A 19,038-nucleotide genomic window follows, 5' to 3' on the forward strand; every position below is an offset into this window, starting at 1 on the left:
AAACCCATGATTCTGCCCATAAGTGAGAAAAGTGTTGTGGTGCTACATCTTGACTTTATGTAAAAGTTGCATTTCCTCAAATAGTATTTTTAAAACAATTTTAATAAATTTTAACCAAATGTGTTACCTTTATGCACATATTCCTAATATCTATATTGGGTGATGATTCTCAAAAATGATTTAGTGATTTTAACGACTGAACAAATTAATGTTTAGAAAGTAAAGTTAACAACCACACTGGCGTCTAAACATCACTATAAAGAACTGCAAAAATCGAACAGAACACTCACACATTTGAACCTTCTGTTATTACATTACAATGTAAAAACAACAAGCAGCAAACATTTATTCTGCCTTAAAATCACCTTACAAAAAAGATTTATATTGAAAAGATATTTTACAATTGGGTGCCGATTTTTTCCTTTATCAAAAAATTCTCTAACCATACCAGGAAAACAAATTATTTGAAAAAGTAAGGAAAGCAGCATGCATCTTATGTTTAGTTGCTGCTGCCGAATATATAAAGTTTTCAAATTTTTTGTATATTTTATATATATTTTATATATATATATTATATATATATATATATATTATATATATTATATATATATATATATATATATATATATATATATATATATATATATATATATATATATTATATATATATATATATATTATATATATTATATATATAGTTGGTATAGTCACTCACCAATGAAAATGTTACAGCAATACTGTATATTTAAAATGAAGTGGCAGGTTTGGTAAATCTGGGCAAATTCTAAACTGAGGCCTTTAGAAATTGTAAACTGACAGCTACTTTTATGTAGCATGGCATATAAGCTGTAGCCACAGGGATTTTGTTTTTTAACTACACTTGTCAAAGCTCTCACCCAGCTGTAAATGCAGTCAACATCAGGAGTTGCTCACTTGTGTACAGCACTGTCAAACAATAAATATGTCTGTCTTTGAAAGGCATTTAAGATTATGTGGAAGTTTGAAACTATCATACATTAAGAAAAATAAAGTGCATATACAGTAGACACCTTTTGTATACACAAATTAATGTACTTTAACAAGTACAACTCTTAGTAAACAAGGTCAGATGGAGCATATCCACACAGGAATATTGTATTTTCTCCAGGAAAGTCTTAAAATACTATATTCTTCAAAGTGTTTTCATTTTTTGTATCTTTACAAAAAATAAGTAGTCCATCAGTTGAACTGAGAGACATACCATGCTCTTTCAAAATGTACCTTGTATTTATAAACTTAGCAAAATGGTAATAGTTTGAATAGCCAGTGTAAATGTGCATGTATCCCAGGGGAACAGTATAAATAGTGTATTTTTAAGATTGCGAATATCTTTTTTTTTCTTCTTTATGTGTGTGTGTGTGTGTGTGTGCGTGCGTGTGCGCGCGTGTGTGCGTGTGTTCATGTGGTTACCAAAAAATAAATGGTATTGGCCTCCTACGCTCAAATGTCCAGCTTTGGGAAAGAGGTCAAGGCAGCGTATTTTGTTCAAACTCTTTCATCCAGTAGCCGTTTGATTGCCGATGACTCGCAGGATCTCCCTATGAATACCAGGGTCCTGTGTGTTTATACTCGTGTCACCTACCTGTCCGTCCTCATAACTAGTTGACAAGTGGTTTAAAGAAAAAAAACAGAGAAAAAGGAGAGTTTAGGTTCAATTTCAATTCAGTTCTTCTACTACCGTTTCTACAGATACAGTATACATTTATCAAAACAGATATAAGAGTGAGATAAGAGTGTATATATATATATATATATACACACTGAGATAGATTTAAATGTACTTACACAAAGAAAAAACGTGTGCAGACATGATCTGTATTTGGAACCACCCAGATGTCACCATGCTTGTGCAGGTCTGGAGATGTAATAGCTGTTATATAAAAGAGAGATTATTATTATTTTTTTTTTTTTAAAGATTACAGATGATGATGTGAATCTGTGTAAAGGCAGTAAGGTCAAACATGAACCTTCACACAATGCTATGCATTTCAGGTTGCGGCTCTGCAGAAACTGCGGGTTCTGGCCTTTCTTCTGTGACTGAAAGCAAGAGAAAAATGTGGACCAACAGGTTTCAGATACCAAGTATGTTTGATAAAGTTATGGCTGTGTCAGGTGCTGAAATTATATATATATATATATATATATATATATATATATATATATATATATATATATATATATATATATATATATATATATATATATATATATATATATATATAGTAAAAAGTTTTATACAGTAAAAAGTACTAAATACATTCAATACCTGCAAATGAATATTGGACTTGTTGGCAGCAGTTTCATCTTTTGAAGCAACTTTCTGCTGTTTTTTATTCATCCCTATGGGAAAAAAGCCACAGCATGTCAAGCAAATGTTTTTTTTATTTTAAACTTTTTTTGTTTTATTGCGCATATATTTTTGTAGAAAGTACATGAAACATAGGTATCAAATATCTTGGAAGAAGTTTTTGCTCATAAAGGTTTTAAGACCTGAGTAGCCAAAGGATATGCTTGATAATGGACTGAGATAGATTCCACTCCCATAGATAGCGCCATGGAGCTGCAAACAAAACAATGATTTAGTATGCAAAGCATGTTTAACTTGTTCTCAAAAGGTGAAATGTGTCTGCTGAGCTACCCAGTAATTTCATTCTGTTTCCATACACCAGTGTTTTCAATCCTGGTCCTGGGGACTCACCGCTCTGCACATTTTGTCTCTCTCATCTGACACAGTTAGGGTGCATCTCAATCAGCTCCCTAGCTTCCTAGGTTGTGAACCAGTACATGAACATGAATTCGGGCAATTGGTAAGGACATTAAGGACCCTGGCTCACTACACATTGGGACACTGATGACTCCATTTCCGGCAACATGACAACATCCTTATTGTATAAGATCAGTAGTGGTATTTATTTTTGAACAACAGCAGAACAGATTTATTAATGTCATTTAACGTACATCATGATAAATACTTTGCTTGTTTCATATATGTGCAACATTTTCAGCTGTTTTTTAAAATACAAACCATTATTAATTATATATCAGCATAAACATACATCGCTAGCCAGTTAATGAATCTAACATTTATAATTTATTTATGGCTGAAATGTTGCATGTAGTGTAACAAGCAAATATTTATTATGATGTACTTTAAATAACATTAAGATATCAGTTCTGCTGTTGTTCATAAATACCAGAAGTGATGTTATACAAAGAGGACTTTGTCATGTCGCCAGAAATAGAGTCACCAGTGTCCCAAGGTCCTTACTGTCATTACCAGTACTCTAATTGGTGTACATGATATACTGGTTCATGACCTAGGAAGCTAGGGAGCTGATTGAGATGCACCCATAGTGAGCATTGTTGATCCCCGGTTTTCACAGTGCATTCTGGGACGTTTTGCAGAACAAACATTTCAGTGCACTGGTATGATTTTGCAAACGAGACAGCCCTTAAAATGTCCGACTCCCTGATCAGTGCCCTGACAACTGAACAAGGGAGCTGATTGATTTTCTGAGAATCATCTAATAAACCTCTTCTAGAGAGTGTTCAGAAAATTCACAACTATTAAGTTCCTCTTCACATATATTAAGAGATGTGGTGTTAAAAATTCAGTGTGCATCAGTCTGCTCCGATGTTTACATAATGCATTATGCATAAATACTATACTATTACATTGCATTTCCACTATAAAACCACTGGCTTCATACAAACTTCATCCGAGTTTAAGTACATTAAAAACATTTTAATAGTTTAATCAGCCTCGCCCTTTAAATGTACTGTAATGTAATGTACTGTATCTGCATACCTGAAGCCTTGTGTTTGATGCCACGACCAAACCATTCCTCAAAATGGAGTGCCAGTTTTCTATGTGTGATCCACTGAAAGCGACAGAAAGAGAGAACCAGTCATTTTTACTTGAAAAATCGACAACCAGTGTTCAATCAGCAAGAAACTTCACACCTGTACATCTGCGGTTTTAATTACATTTGTGCAAAAGACACATCTGAAACCAATTCTATGACTCAAAGCACAGCTGGACCGCAACTGAACTAATTAAGACAGCTGAAACGGATGTCCTCTTATTCCTGCAGTGAAATGCACTTCCAAATTTAGTGTTTAATATTAGTGGAAAATCACAAAGCCATGAAGCATGTAAAGTGTAAATTGGTGTTTTTTTTTCTGATACAGTAGGTCTTACAGTGCAAACCTGGCTTGTGGCTACAACATTTGTTCAGCACACCCACAGACTGCCTGATTCACACTGCACACAAAACTGCCCCGAGCTTGCCAAAAACGACAAGCTTCATCCAGACGGATATTGTTATATACTTTGGGACACATTCTCCTCAAGCCCTGTTGTACCCTAATCATGAATTTATGAATGCTGTGGGACACATTCGACTCAAGGATAAAAAAAAGAGCAGTTTCTTAGGTGTTTAAAATGGAACTTACTGAAAAGCAAAGGTACTCCCAAAGAGGCCTTTGGCAGCTCTAAAGTTGGATTCTTTGGCTGGCGGACTGCTGAGCAGGAGGAACTGATGGGGTGTGTGCATGAACTTCAGTTGCTGTTGTGATAGAAACAAGATATAAGAGCATATACTTGAGACGGCAAGCCTTAATCATTTTCTCTGCTTAAAACTTTGAAAAGTTTCACAGTGCCTGTGAATTCAAAATTCTCTTGAAAATACAGAAGAACTGAAAGATGGTTTCTAAAGGAGTCATGGTTCTCTCTTAGGGAGGTAATGCCAGTAATTCTATGAAAGATTAATCATTATGTGTCTAACCCAGATCATCTTAATCTAGATCTCAGAAATGTTGCAAATGTGCAAGCAGAAACATTTAGGGAAATCATAACAAATGCTTAAGGTAGATACAAGACTTACTCTAGTAACAGGAAGCTTCACTATGTGTGATCTGTTACTGGATATCACCCTGTAAAAAAATGGATTTATCAACCATATACCCCATTAAGTTTGAAAACCTCCACTGCAGGGATGTATAGAGACATTTAAATACTGTGTAATGGTGATTGTATGTCACATGATCACACCGACTGTCCAAGGTACCACAAAGATGGATGCACACACTCTCCATGACTATGTAATTAGAGCTATTATGAGAGCTGACCGTCACATATACACATCATTAAAATGCTTGAAGTGTCATTCAGTCATACCACTGCAGTAGTGGGTGAGCCAAAGGATCGTGCTTGTCCATTTGTCTCTTTATCTCCAGATATGGTGCCTGTGCAGAAGAAATGGCAAAAAAATGTTACAATTCTCCTCCATCAGGAATCAAAGCAGTAGCTGATTTCTCTGAAGACAAATGCTATGGAAGATACAGGGATTGTGATTTAAAACACTAGGGCTGTCAATGTAATGTACTAGAACACTTTTTTATAAATACTTTAAAAAAATATACATTTATAAAATATTATATTATATTAAACTGTAAAATAAATTAATGGCTACAATTTATTTTAAGGTTTGCTTGTTAGAGTGTAATTATACATTCAAGTACAGAATAATATTAATTAACTACATGTACTTATTTTAGGGCTAGTTGCATGTAATAATGCAGAATTTATAGTTAATACTGTAGCAACTGCATGTAACGTGTAACAAGGACACTGCAAAATAAAGTGTCACCAAATTAGTATATTAAATTATTATAAAAACACATAAATATAGTTTACATAATATTCTATGGCCTGGTTTGACAGACAGGGCTTAGCCTAATCCAGGATTAGGCCTTAGTTCAATTAGGGCATTTAAGTAGCTTTTATAAATGTTCACTAGAAAAAAAAACAAAAAACATTACTAGTGTGCTTCTTAAGACAAAGCAATGGCACTGACATATTTTAAGTTACTGTATGTCAGTGCAAGTTACTTTTTAGTTAAAACAGCTCAAACATGCATTTTAGTCTAAGACTATCTTAAGCCTTGTCTGTGAAACCAGGGGTATATATTATATATTTTGATGTCATTAAAATTGCTCAATTTTAATTGATTAACAGACTTAAAAACAACATAACCTCAGAACAAACATGCTCTTGTTGTAAATTGCTAGTTGATACCTGGGTCATTTCTCTGATAGATGTGATACTGTCAAGTGCTCTCATCACTCGGTCATAGTCCTTTTTCTGAAGAAGAACCCAAACACTCAATGTAATATTCCTTTCTAAATGGCAGCATTACACAAACGAGATGGGTTAAGCTAAAGCTAAATGCTCTTAGTCTTTTAAGTACCCTGGGGTTGAAGGCAAGTGCTTGTGAGTCATTGGGATCCACCACAGAAGGATATGGCTCAAAAATGACAACTTTCCTCGGAGACTCCAGTGCGGATCGGCACATGGAGACCAGTAAGTCTACAACCTGTTGTCACAAACAGAGATTGTGAAGGCATTTGGTTAAAAACATGTCATTTTCTGTACAGAATGACTGTATGAATTCTGTGTTTGTTTGTGTACCTGAGCACCAGTGGCAATCTCATCAGCAGCCTCATTCATGACCCCTAGAGTTTGGAAGGCGAATACACATAACTCTCTCTCACACACTGTGGGCTGCAGGACACATATAAACAAGCTCATTAGAACAGGAAGTCATATTATTAATCCTGGATTAATAATATCACATGTAACATCAACTGGCTGACTTTTAGAATAATATGACACATGAAAGCATATGACATGAAAGCATAATATGGTATGAAGACAATTTCTAAACATTTTCTAGTTAAAATAATTTTTTTCTACTTTAAACAGCAACAGAGTTTAATATGAAATACAGAAAAGAACAGGCCGTGTTAAAATACACTACTCTTCAAGTTTATGTTTGGGGTTTTTCTTTTAAAGAATTAAGACTTTTACTCAGTAAGGATACATTAAATTGATCAAAAGCGACATTAAATATATTTATTATGTTACAAAAGATTTTGAGAGGTGTTTTTTTTTTTTTTTCCACATAAATGCAGCCTTACAATAAGCCACTTTAGAAAACAGAAAATCTTACGAACCCCACATTTCTGAAAGGTAGTGTATAATTTAAAATATTCAGGAGAAAATAACAGAGAAATCACAGTTGCATTAAATGATGCAGGGTATTCACACCATTAACCAATCCAAGATCGCTAGTAGAGCAAACAGACTCACTCTGAGCATTGGTCCATTTTGGAACACGTGAGGTTCATCGCAGACCACACAGAACTCATTCAGTACAGGGATACGCTGTTCTGCATACTCCATAGTCTGCAATTACACATCTAGTCAACATGTAGCAACCATGTAGCAACATTTGCCTCCTCTATAACAGTTTTGACAGCATAAATGGCTACCACAAGAGTTCCACCCAAACCTTAATACAAACAGGACAGTTCATCCAAAATATTTTCACCATATTTGGAACATTTGCAATGACTTGACAGTGAGTAAACAATGTTGCACATTCAATTTTGTTCACAAGAATACTAATGACTACAAAATGTCAAACTACCGCAACCAATCACATGCCCTCAAGACCAGGTTGCTTCGGGAAAAAAGAATTTTGCATATATTTGCAAGTACAAGACTGTTAGACTATAAAATACTGTTTGATTAATGAAATAAGACAAAGGGCAAAGTGTAAATTTTTTTTTTTACCTGAACAAGGAAGCCTCTGTCTCTGATTGGAATGGATTTGGCTCCGAAATTTGGCTACTCGAGAAGAAACACACACACACACACAAAAAAAATGTTTGAACTCCTCTAAATTTTGTTAGCTAAAAACACAAAGTTGTTTTCACTGCCTTAAGCCAAAAATTACACTGTATAAAAAACATTTTTTTTTTTTTATAGATCACCCTCTCCTCAACCTGTTAAATTCACTAATCTCTAACTGCAATTCACTCTGAATGTGTTGTAAATAAATTAATTAATTTTGTTAATTCTTTCATATCCAAAACACTTGATCAGACATCTCTGACCAAAGCCAAATCAAAACAAATTAGGCAATTCCTAACTTATGTAACCTCAAGGAAGAATGTTCATAAGACGCAATCCCAAGCATCCCTACCTGAGGTGTGGAAGATAGTGATGGGGCCAGGATGCCGATTAGCCCTGAGGTAAGGGAGAGGCGTCTGCTCTCGGTGACAGGCTCTTTAAAGATGTCGCTTTTGTCAATCTTGGTGCTGCTGGAGTAGGACCTGCTGAGCAGACGGTGGTGGTGCTTCAGGCCATCCAGCTCTTCAGTCCGCACGCTGCCCGAGCAGGAGCGGCCCAGGAGCCGGTGGGGCTTTAAAGCACCGCCATCGCTACTGCCAGCAGCATGTTCGCAGCGAGGCTCTGCCGTGCTCGACCGCGGTGACAGTTTATGAGGCCGCAGTGGCGGGCAGTCCTCTGGCTTCACAGCGGTCGAGCAGGGCCTCGGCAGCAGCCGGTGGGGCTGTTTGAGGGGCTGATGTTGCTCCATTCGTGGGTCACTGGAAAGGGAGTGACCCAAAAGCTTGTGCGACTTGCCGACACAGCCGTCCATTTCTGGCTTCACTGTGCTGGAGCATGTTCGCCGTAAGAGACGGTGGGATTTTGACATGCCATCCTGCTCGGGTTTGAGCTTCTTTTTGCTCTTCACACAGCCAGGAGGAGGGTAGCTGGGGGATCTGAGTTTGCACAAGCACAGAACATTAATCAAACTACGAGAATTAAGGAACACAAAAAGATGTGCAATTACACTTGTGCAAATCCTGCATATTTCAGAATGCTTTATTGGCTGATTCACACCAATTTTATTTTTCATGTTGAGGTCTGCATAGTCCGCAGTGGGACTGCGCATTTCTTGTGCTAATGAACTACAGTAGGTCATGCCATACCGAGTTAATGAGATACAACGCATTAAGCATTGTTGACAAATTGCTTTACAGTTTTTCTGCATATCTTGATTTTTAATTTCTGTATAATTTTACTATTTATAAAAAACAGGTAAGGCATTCAGGTAAGATATCCTCTTTATGACTCAAGAGGTAAATTGCCAAACCCATTGCTATATTCTTAAAATCACTTTCCTTAACATTACATCCAGTTCAAAACTGCTTGCCAACTTGGAGTCTCTCCAATTCAATGAAACGCCAGATTTGTGTGAATTCTTCCTACAGTTTGATAACCATTCATCAGACCGGCTTGAATCTGAGACAAAATGGTCAAAGATCATGAAAGGGATAGTTCACCCAAAAATGAAAATTATCCCATGATTTACTCAGCCTCAATCCATCCTAGGTGTACATGACTATCTTCTTTCAGACGAACACAATCAGAGATATATTCAAAAATATCCTTGATCTCCAAAAATCATAATGGTAGTGAATGGGGGGCCTGTTTTGAAGTCAAAAATAAATGCATCCATCCATCATAAATATAATCCATGGGGTTAATAAAGGCCTTCTGAAGTGAGGCGATGGGGTTTTGTAAGAAAAATATCCATATTTAAAACTTTATAATCTAAAATACTTGGCTTGCGCTAGATGACGGTACGCATACTGCGCAAGTCGACTTGCACCAAAAAAGTCACTTCTGACGCAGGATGTAGGAGTAGCGCAAGCTTTGACACCTCTCACGGTTCAAACAAATAGGGCTGTGCAACAAACTCAAGCTCCTCTTCTCTTATATCAAAATCCTCTGACATTTCTCTTTAAAATTTCTAATTCGTGACCGGTGTTTTGTTTTTCTATATCCTCTGCGCGTCCGCGTTCGTCATTGCGCATGCGTCAGGTCAGAGTTCACTCTTTTGCCGCAAATCAATGTGTATCTGCCAGAAGCTAGTTATTTTACTTTATGAAGTTTTAAATATGGATATTTTTCTTACAAAAACCCATCGCTTCATTTCAGAAGGCCTTTACTAACCCCCTGGAGCCAAATGGATTATTTTTTATGATGGATGGATGTATTTATTTTGGGCTTCAACACACGCCCCCCGTTCACTACCATTATAAATATTTGGAGAGCCAGGATATTTTTTAAATATATCTCTGACTGTGTTTGTCTGAAAGAAGATAGTCATATATGCCTAGGATGGCTTGAGGGTGAGTAAATCATGGGATAATTTTCATTTTTGGGTGAACTAAGCCTTGAAGATGACACACTTGCTGGCATAGAAGTAAATGCTGGTCCTGAACACCTAAATTCAGCCTATTCACACCAAATGTGAAATATATGGATAAATTAAATCACCAAATTCACAATAGGTGGCGCTGATTAGCAAACAAATGTTTTCCAGTACAAAAGTGGGCAAAAAAACATTTATCTATTGAGGGTTACTCAAAACAAGCCTTATATTCAGATTACGATTACTTTTTGCAAGACTTATTTTTCTAATATTTCGTTAACGTAGAAGCATGGTCAAACAAAACAGCACACAAACAAGTTTAAGAGTAAGGTTAAGGCCGTCTAATGTTGGCAATGAAAATGAAAACTTCTTCTGAGACTCATGATTCAATATTTAAAAACTGTTCTGCAATGGAAAAGTACTGGCATGCACAAAGCACTAATTAAGAACAGAAAAAGTTCTAGAGAGAGTTTTTGAGCTGTAAACATTACCGCTTTAATGTGTGAGATTAATTAAATATTAACAATCACCAGAACCAACCAATTTTCTTGGCAAACAGGCCTTTAGTCTTGGGTTTTAAAGGGCTTCAAAGGGGATATTGAACTCAGGATTGCCCAGTATTGGTGTAGCCGAGTGACTTTTTTCTTACCTGCGTAAAGTTGAAAAAATGTGCAGGGGAGACTTCACCTTCTTTTCGGTTTGCTTTTTGCTGTGTGGGCATATGAGTTTATCTTTGCTCTGACACTTCCACTGCTGTGTGACAAAGGTTTGCATTATCCTGCCAAGAGACAGCACACTCATGAAGTTCAACGGAAAAACCCAATATAACACTAGAAAACATTTTCCAGTAGTTTCTTACTTTTTCAACTGATGTCCAAGTCCGAATCTGTCTTTTGAAGACACTTGAAACACATCAACAGTGGGAACTGGAAACGGGACATTAAATTCTCCATGAGAAAAAAACAAACAAAAAAACAGCATTGCAAAATAAAGTACCACATAATCTAACCGTTTGCTACAGACGTTTGATTTAGCCATCAAAGCGTTTCTTTTTGGAACAGAAGGTCACTCTGAAATGAGCCACTTATGATGAGTAATATCTTGGCAGGAGAACAAGAGCAGACATTACAACCATGTCCAAGTAACTTGTCTCTCTTTCTCTTGCAATCTGAACTGAAGTAGCCATGTTCTTAAGGCAAGCAACTGTGAACAAATCTACAATCAGCAGAGAGAGCTCACACTCTCATCCATCATTTAACCTAGGTAAGTCGGCCAAACTAGTCTAATGTTGTTAACAGCACAACAGTACCCCTTTATTTTCCTCATATTTTTCTGAATGTGCAATCCCATTAATTACGATGATGTGTGTGTGTGCGTGTGATCTAACCTGGTCCATTCAGATATTGTGTGAGGGAGCAGTGAAGCCGCACAATAACAGGTTCACTCCGGATCACATCCCAGGCAAGTGCAATCTCCTCCTATGAACAAATGCTGTATTTCAGTTTAACAAAGTACAACAGACAAACAAAAAATAAATATCTAAAAAAAAACTCAATGGTCATGGCTTATTCCAATTTAATAAAGGCACTGAACAATAAAACTTACATCTAGGAAAGTTACATCAATGTGTAGGTCGATGTCCACATCATCAATTGCACCATATTCCCTATATTTTGTAGAAAGGGGGAAAAAAAATTAAATTCCTGACTTCATCTTGGACGAAACAAATTCTGCTAGTGTGATTAATCTTTGTTTACAGCAGCTTTTATGGTACATATTCATTAATACTAGAAAATGACAAGAATATATTACTCAGCAGAATATGCTGTTGACAGTCAAGCACAAAGCTTTTAGGGATTTAAAGGGAATTCACAACAAATTTAGACATGATGAAGCAGTTCTCTTTGTTTATACAAACGGCTTACAAAACATTATGCTTGAAAATTGATGCAAACTGTCATTTGCACACTATTTTAAATAGCTTGGGACAAAGAAAGCAAAATGCAAAATGCTGAATGCAAATTTACCATCAAATACCCTGTGTGGCCTTGGTGACATAAGTGAAAAAAGGAAAGTCATCTTAGATGAAGTAATTATATTTTATTAAAAATAATGGTAACACTTTACAATAAGGTTCATTAGTTAACATATTAGTTAACTACATTAGTTAACATGAACTAATAATGAACTGAACTTATACAGCATTTATTAATCTTTGTTAATGTTAATTTTAACATTTACTAATACATTATTTAAATCTTGTTAACATTAGTTAATGCACTGTGAACTAACATGAACAATGAACACCTGTATTTTCATTAACTAACGTTAACAAATATTAGTAAATATTGCTCATGGTTAGTTCATGTTAGTTAATACATTAACTAATGTTTAAAGGGTTAGTTCACCCAAAAATGAAAATTCTGTCATTTATTACTTACCCTCATGTCATTTCACCTTCGTTAATCTTCGGAACACAAATTAAGATATTTTAGTTGAAATCCGATGGCTCCCTGAGCCCTCCATAGGGAGCAATGTCACTTCCTCTGTCAAGATCCATAAAGGTACTAAAAACATATTTAAATCAGTTCATGTGAGTACAGTGGCTCAATATTAATATTATAAAACGACGAGAATACAAATCGTAAAAATATGAGAAAAACAAAATAACGACTTATTTAGTGATGACCGATTTCAAACACTGCTTCAGGAAGCATCGGCGCACAAATGAATCAGTGTATCAAATCATGAATCAGATCGCGGGTCAAACCGCCAAACTGCTGAAATCACTTGGCGCTCCGAACTGCAGATTCGACACACAGATTCACAATGCTTCGATGCTTTCTGAAGCATTGTTTTGAAATCGGCCATCACTAAATAAGTCGTAATTTTGTTTTTTTGGCGCACCAAAAGTATTCCTGTTGTTTTATAATATTAATATTGAGCCACTGTACTCACATGAACTGATTTAAATATGTTTTTAGTACCTTTATGGATCCTGAGAGAGGAAGTGTCATCGGATTTCAACTACAATATCTTAATTTGTATTCTGAAGATTAAAGGTGCTAAAGAGGATCTTTTCGTCGACTGAGAAACCAAAGACTGTTACTGAGTTTTTGAAATGAGCGCATGCGTAAGAACAACCGCCCTCCTTTCGAGGGAACGCCTCCCAAAACTCGTGCACGAGTATTGGAACACGAGTGTTTACCACCGGCATTCGCTGTGTCGTGTTAGTGGATTCATTATGTCGGACTCACTGCAGGTAACTCATAATCTGCACTTGTTACTCCTGTCTCCTGACAAAAACATTGCATGCAGCGCCTGTAGAGTGTGGAAAGTTACTGGAGAGCGCAGTCGCGCAGGTCTCGCACAAGGAACGTCACGGCAGTGATCGACAAGCCAGAGGGCCAATCGTTTACGTGATGATCGCGTAAACGATTGGCTGATGTTTTTAAAGCCCTACCTCGTGCACAGATGATGTTTATTAATATCATTCCTTTCAGTGCACCTAATAAATAGTCTTTTATCAGTTAGTAAAGACAGTTTCAAGTAATATTGCAAAAATGTATAAAACAAAACATCCTCTTTAGCACCTTTAACGAAGGTCTTACGGGTGTGAAACGACATGAGGGTCAGTAATAAATGACAGAATTTTTATTTTTGGGTGAACTAACCCTTTAACTAATGAACCTTACTGTAAAGTGTTACCAAAATAACTTTGTTTTCTTAGGATGTTGTTATCATTCACGATAAGACTAATACGCAAATGTGCATAAACACATTCAATTAAGTTTTGATTTAATGTTAGGAAGATATTTAATAAGAAAGATTCCAGAATAAAGTATAAAACCAGATTAATTTATTTCTTGTGAGTACGCAGGTACACTTGATGTTGAAGGGACGCAGCTTGATGCTCCAGCTCTGTTGCTGTGCTTCACTCAAAGCATTTATTTCTCATAAAACCAATGTGATGAGTTTGTTGCGTTGCTCTGGGCTAACTGTTACCATGGTTACACCTCACTCCCAAATGCAGCCGCTGTTTCTCAAAAGCAAGAGGTTTGAGAAAATAATAATCCCCTTTGATCTGTCAAGGGGAAACAGCTTTCACACAGCATATAAACACACACTCATGTTCAGACACATGTAAACACACAAAATTACACATTTTCCAGGGTAAAAGAAATTCAGAGCAACTTTTATACTAATATAGCAAGTGTTTACCAAACACGTTGTGCTATGACCATAAAAGCAGTTTAGCATTTTCAATTCATTCTACATCAACAAATAGGCAAAAGCATTTAGTGGGATGTGTCCTGGAATTATTAAAGGGGGCCTCAGTGAACCCACTCATAGAGACTGCAGCAAAACCGGCCCAGGTCATTTTTCAAGCAGAACACTGAATAAATACTCAAAATGGTTTTCTGTCTATGACTCAGGGCAAATGCATGACAAAGATCACACACTAGACAGAATATAAAACACACTTCTGCTGCTATGAATAGAGTCTTTTATGCTGTTCTTTCATTTGACGGTCTGCTGTTATCAAAAGCAGCTTGACAAGATAAATTTTCAAGGACGAAGCTTTTAATAGCTGCCGCATGAAACACCATTCAGATTGGCAGATTTTGCGGGGTGAATCACGTTCTTGTTGACAATCTGTAATGAGTTCTTTTTTTCATCTGAGTTAAGCACAAACCCAAGCATGTATATGCTTTGCTGTTGTCCATAGTTTCAAAAGCTATAAATTTGCAGATTAGGTAAAAGAAAGCCTCTCTGTCAGGATAAACCCCACAGCAATCATTACACCATTCCAGCCCTGTAATCAAACAGAATCCACTCAGACTCTCGCAAACCGTCCTTAAGTTGATCACATAGCATTTCCCCAAATGACAGATTGGAGAATTGGCCACCTGAGGGTTATGGGATCTGGCTCGGGCAGAGGACGTCCTTGAGTGGGTTAACTGTGCCAGAACACTAAAGAACGATTGCTCAAGGTGTCGTTTCCCATAAAACACTTTGCTGGTGGTGAAGGGAGTTCAGGAAAGAAGTCACAATTTCAATACTTTTTTTCCTGAACTGATGAAATGTTTGCACTTTTACTGACATAGTAGTTTGTTTGTTTGTTTTTTCATTTTCAAGTTTAATTTGCTAAAGTTTCAAGCTCTTACTTCAACATCAACAAGAAAAATGAATGGTCAGTCACCTGAGAGATACTGCATGATGGCCATATAAGTCCCTCACGGCTGCCAAATCAGCCTCCAGCTGGGGGTGCTTGTGAAGCTCTCCATCATAATTTACCTGCCCACAAAAACACACAGGTCAAAGGGTCGATGCACAGAGCCCAGGGTTACAGACACGAGCACCAGAGTATTTTGTCAAAAATGAAGAAACGGCCCTTTTCCGCTCATGATTGTTCCTACCTTGAGACTTCAGAGGTGCATTTCTATTGGTTAAGCAGTGAGATTTTAATCAGTATAAGATCCAGGACACTTCAAACAAGCTTCTAGACATCAATCACTGTTGATGACTGAGGCTCTGCACTCTCTTAACAATCAATACACGTCATACGCTTTAGATTACTCTTTTAGAAGACCAGTCTCTTTAGACCGTGTCCAAAATCAACTGTCTGGCTTTCTTGTGAAAGTTAATTTTCCATATCAGCATCTTTAGAGTGTTTGATTTTATCTCTGATTGCTTTTGTTTTCCTTGATCCTTTTTCTAATGCATCACTGAACTGATTAAAATGCAGAGATGTTGTGTTTTAGAAGAATGCAGAGACCCTTTTTCTCAAGAGGGAGGGTAATCATAATATTGATTCAAACCTAGTTGGTGGATATGCTGCAAAAACTTAACAGGATTAACAGGAATGGTAACAATGAACAGGCAGTATATGAATGACAGGTTTAGATTAGCTGTCCTTAACTATGGAGTATCTTAAAAGTGGAGTATTTTTTTTAATTGTTTTATTTGAATATATTATTTGAAGTATTTTTTCAAATACTTTATGTTCTAGTTCATTATACAAAGATAAGATAAGTCATTTGTAGGTTGATTTCCAAGAAAAGTGTAAACACTATCAAAAGTGTGGCACTATCAAAGTATTGATCTGTTCGTCTGAGCATCGACCATCACAGCAACACTGGCTCAAACCAAGCCACACTGACTATCCGTTTGTCCAACCAATGGAAGACAGAGGTATTGTGTAGAGAAACCTGCCATTATTAAACTAAAACAGTCATTACTTTTGTAATTCCATTTAGCGGCTTTGGTGGCTAGTTGTTTCTTAATTTGCTAGTAAAAACTATGTATGGGAGTCTTTACATAAAAATGAAACAAATGATCATGCTTTGGTGGATGTAAATGATTAATAACGTTCAGTCTTTTTAGACATTCTGTACAGCAGAGATGAAGAAAATTCACCAGCTGTTCTGAAGTTCAGAGAGAATCTGCCAGCATGCAGCATGGAAGATTCTCCCGAAGGCTTTGAGATCATCAGAACGGCAAAGGATTGCAAAATTGCCACATTACAGTGAGCAAAAGCCAGGGAGCATTAACAGCCCGACACAGGCATTAGTGAACGAATCTTCATCACCTCTGGACTGCTCTTCACAGGGCACAAAGCTCACTCACTCACTGACTCCAGGTTTATGGATTTGCTCCAGTGGATGGTCAGATGATTAATTTAAGCACAAGCCGTGTGTGCAAGCATTCATTCTCATGATGGAAACCTTCTCAGGAGAGTGAGGGACTAATCATTAAAAGTTAAAGAGAGTTATAAAGTTTTTTTTTTTTTTTTTTTATGAGCTGCAAGCAAATTTACCATGAAATGAAAAGTCTGAAGCCCCAGGTGCTGCAGGTTTGAAGCTGGCTTTATAGCTGTAAGACCTTAGGAAGTTTAGTTGCAGTGACCATGTGACGTTGATGTTCACATGGTGAACAGGACGTTGTTTATCAAACACCAACTCTGAAACTTTCACCATTATCACTTTTAACACCTCCTACCTAAAGGTCACATTTCCACATACTTTTAAATTTCATTCTGCACCAATAAGTGCCATAAAAGAGCCACTTAATATTAGAATTTTGTGGGGGATTTCAGTAAAAATGAATTTTAAAAACATAATAATAAAGCTGAATCTTTTAGTACCCAATACTCCAGTCTTCAGTGTCACATGATCCTTCAGAAATAATTCTAATATGATGATTTGGTGCTCAAGAAGCATTTCTTATATATTATCAATGTTGAAAACAGTTGTGCTGCTTAATATTTTTGTGGAAACCATGATACATTTTTTTCCAGGATTCTTTTCTCAATATATATCTTTTGAGTTATTAATCAACATTTATCTTTCTGTTAAATTATTTGAATGACTTCTTCAACGTATGTTAAAGCATTTCTTTTCCTTTTCAAACACTGGAAAATAATTTTGAATATTGTCTGTACCTCTCACTGAGAGAAAAGTACAACTTATCAGTATGTTTTGAGAAACTTTCCTGTTTATAGTTGGAGCCTGGGCCAACTTCAGCCTTGACGAAGCTGTGAATGTGTATCTGTGTATGTGCGCTGGTGTTCTGTGTGTAGGTCCTGTATTGGTATTAACCCTTTGATGCACAACATGGGTCAAAAATGACCCGGCTTTTTATTTTCTATATCTTTGCAAGAAATTAATTTCATCATTCAGTATTCCAGGTATTCCTCAATTAACTTGTTTTTGATCATCACAAATCCTCATTTTAATTTTTTCTTTCTTTTTGAATAAAAATAATTTTTGTATCACTACCCTTCTAATGCACAACATGGGTCAAAAATGACCCGTATTCATTTCCTATGTAATTTCAATCATGAGTGTTTCTTTGCTGAATCTTTCAAAGAAATATATTTTATCATTTATTTATTTATTTAATTATTTGTAGAAAATCAAAAACAAGATATCGAATGAATATCTGGAATAAATAAATGACAAAATACATTTCTTTCAAAGATTCAGCAAGGAAACACTCAGTTATGATTGAAATAACATAGGAAATGAATACGGGTCATTTTTGACCCATGTGTGTAAAATTGATGTAGACATACAAAAACTGTGTTTGTTTATAAAGTAAGAAAGAAAAAATTAACAATGATTTTTGACAATCAAAAACAAGATATTTAAGGAATACCTGGAATAAATGAATGATAAAATACATTTCTTTTAAAGATTCAGCAAAGAAACACTCAACCATGATTGAAATTACATAGGAAATGAATACGGGTAGTTTTTGACCCATGTTGTGCATTAGAAGGGGTTTTCATAGCTTGTGCATCAAAGGGTTAATGGACAGCTGGCATTTGGCTGGAGACCTGAAGATGTCATGTCATGACCCAACAGGACATCCAGTACCTAAATCCAGTACCCCAATCCCCTTGTCAGCATCCTGATGAATGGAGATATGCTTCTGACTATCTGTCCATGTGTGGAAGATTCCTAATCTTGTCTATTTTTCTTAGCCAATCAGAATAATTTAATGCTGTAGTTAGTTGACTCTGTTCGAGTATAATTGTTGTGGAAATGTGAATGTACGCAGAGCGGCCTATGAACTCCTTGCGAGACTTGAAGCTGCCTTCGGCTGATGAAACTGCAAACTATTCCTTAGTCAAATTTTCTTCAATTCACAATTTTTTTAACTCTGACTCTGGGTCTTTATTCATCATATCTGGTCTTTTGGGTCTTTAACTGTAAAATTCCCCTACACTTTAATGAATAGAAGATTCAAAACAACAGCATTTATTTTAAATAGTAATCCTTACAGTCACCTTTGATTCATTTAAAGCGGGACTCAGTAAGATTTGCGAAGCTCCCCCTTCAGTACTCCAAGCGCAGCTCTGGACTACAACGCTCACCAGCGCAGTAGTTTTGCAAATACAGTACAAGAAAGAGGAGGTGGG

General features: G+C 36.3%; 1 protein-coding gene across 2 annotated transcripts in view; it reads right to left on the reverse strand.

The window, feature by feature from the left end:
- Positions 1–652: 652 nt before the first annotated feature.
- Positions 653–19,038, reverse strand: part of parp8 (poly (ADP-ribose) polymerase family, member 8) — a 30,401-nt gene continuing 12,015 nt past the window's right edge. Inside the window, exons 7-26 of one of the 2 annotated variants that reach the window (XM_067405948.1) lie at positions 15,316–15,410; positions 11,718–11,778; positions 11,500–11,590; positions 10,972–11,059; positions 10,762–10,890; positions 8,091–8,673; positions 7,679–7,732; positions 7,193–7,288; positions 6,512–6,604; positions 6,291–6,416; positions 6,119–6,184; positions 5,219–5,286; positions 4,926–4,974; positions 4,495–4,607; positions 3,848–3,920; positions 2,530–2,599; positions 2,306–2,379; positions 2,007–2,076; positions 1,825–1,909; positions 653–1,637 (exon numbers count right to left, since the gene is read on the reverse strand). In XM_067405948.1, the coding sequence (XP_067262049.1) occupies positions 1,535–1,637; positions 1,825–1,909; positions 2,007–2,076; positions 2,306–2,379; positions 2,530–2,599; positions 3,848–3,920; positions 4,495–4,607; positions 4,926–4,974; positions 5,219–5,286; positions 6,119–6,184; positions 6,291–6,416; positions 6,512–6,604; positions 7,193–7,288; positions 7,679–7,732; positions 8,091–8,673; positions 10,762–10,890; positions 10,972–11,059; positions 11,500–11,590; positions 11,718–11,778; positions 15,316–15,410 (2,187 nt within the window). In that variant the 3' untranslated portion in view covers positions 653–1,534. The remainder of the gene's footprint in view (positions 1,638–1,824; positions 1,910–2,006; positions 2,077–2,305; positions 2,380–2,529; positions 2,600–3,847; positions 3,921–4,494; positions 4,608–4,925; positions 4,975–5,218; positions 5,287–6,118; positions 6,185–6,290; positions 6,417–6,511; positions 6,605–7,192; positions 7,289–7,678; positions 7,733–8,090; positions 8,674–10,761; positions 10,891–10,971; positions 11,060–11,499; positions 11,591–11,717; positions 11,779–15,315; positions 15,411–19,038) is intronic. The other variant, XM_067405949.1, reaches the window with a different exon arrangement.

This window comes from Chanodichthys erythropterus, chromosome 13, assembly GCF_024489055.1.
Source record: "Chanodichthys erythropterus isolate Z2021 chromosome 13, ASM2448905v1, whole genome shotgun sequence".
Classification (NCBI taxonomy): Eukaryota; Metazoa; Chordata; class Actinopteri; order Cypriniformes; family Xenocyprididae; genus Chanodichthys; species Chanodichthys erythropterus.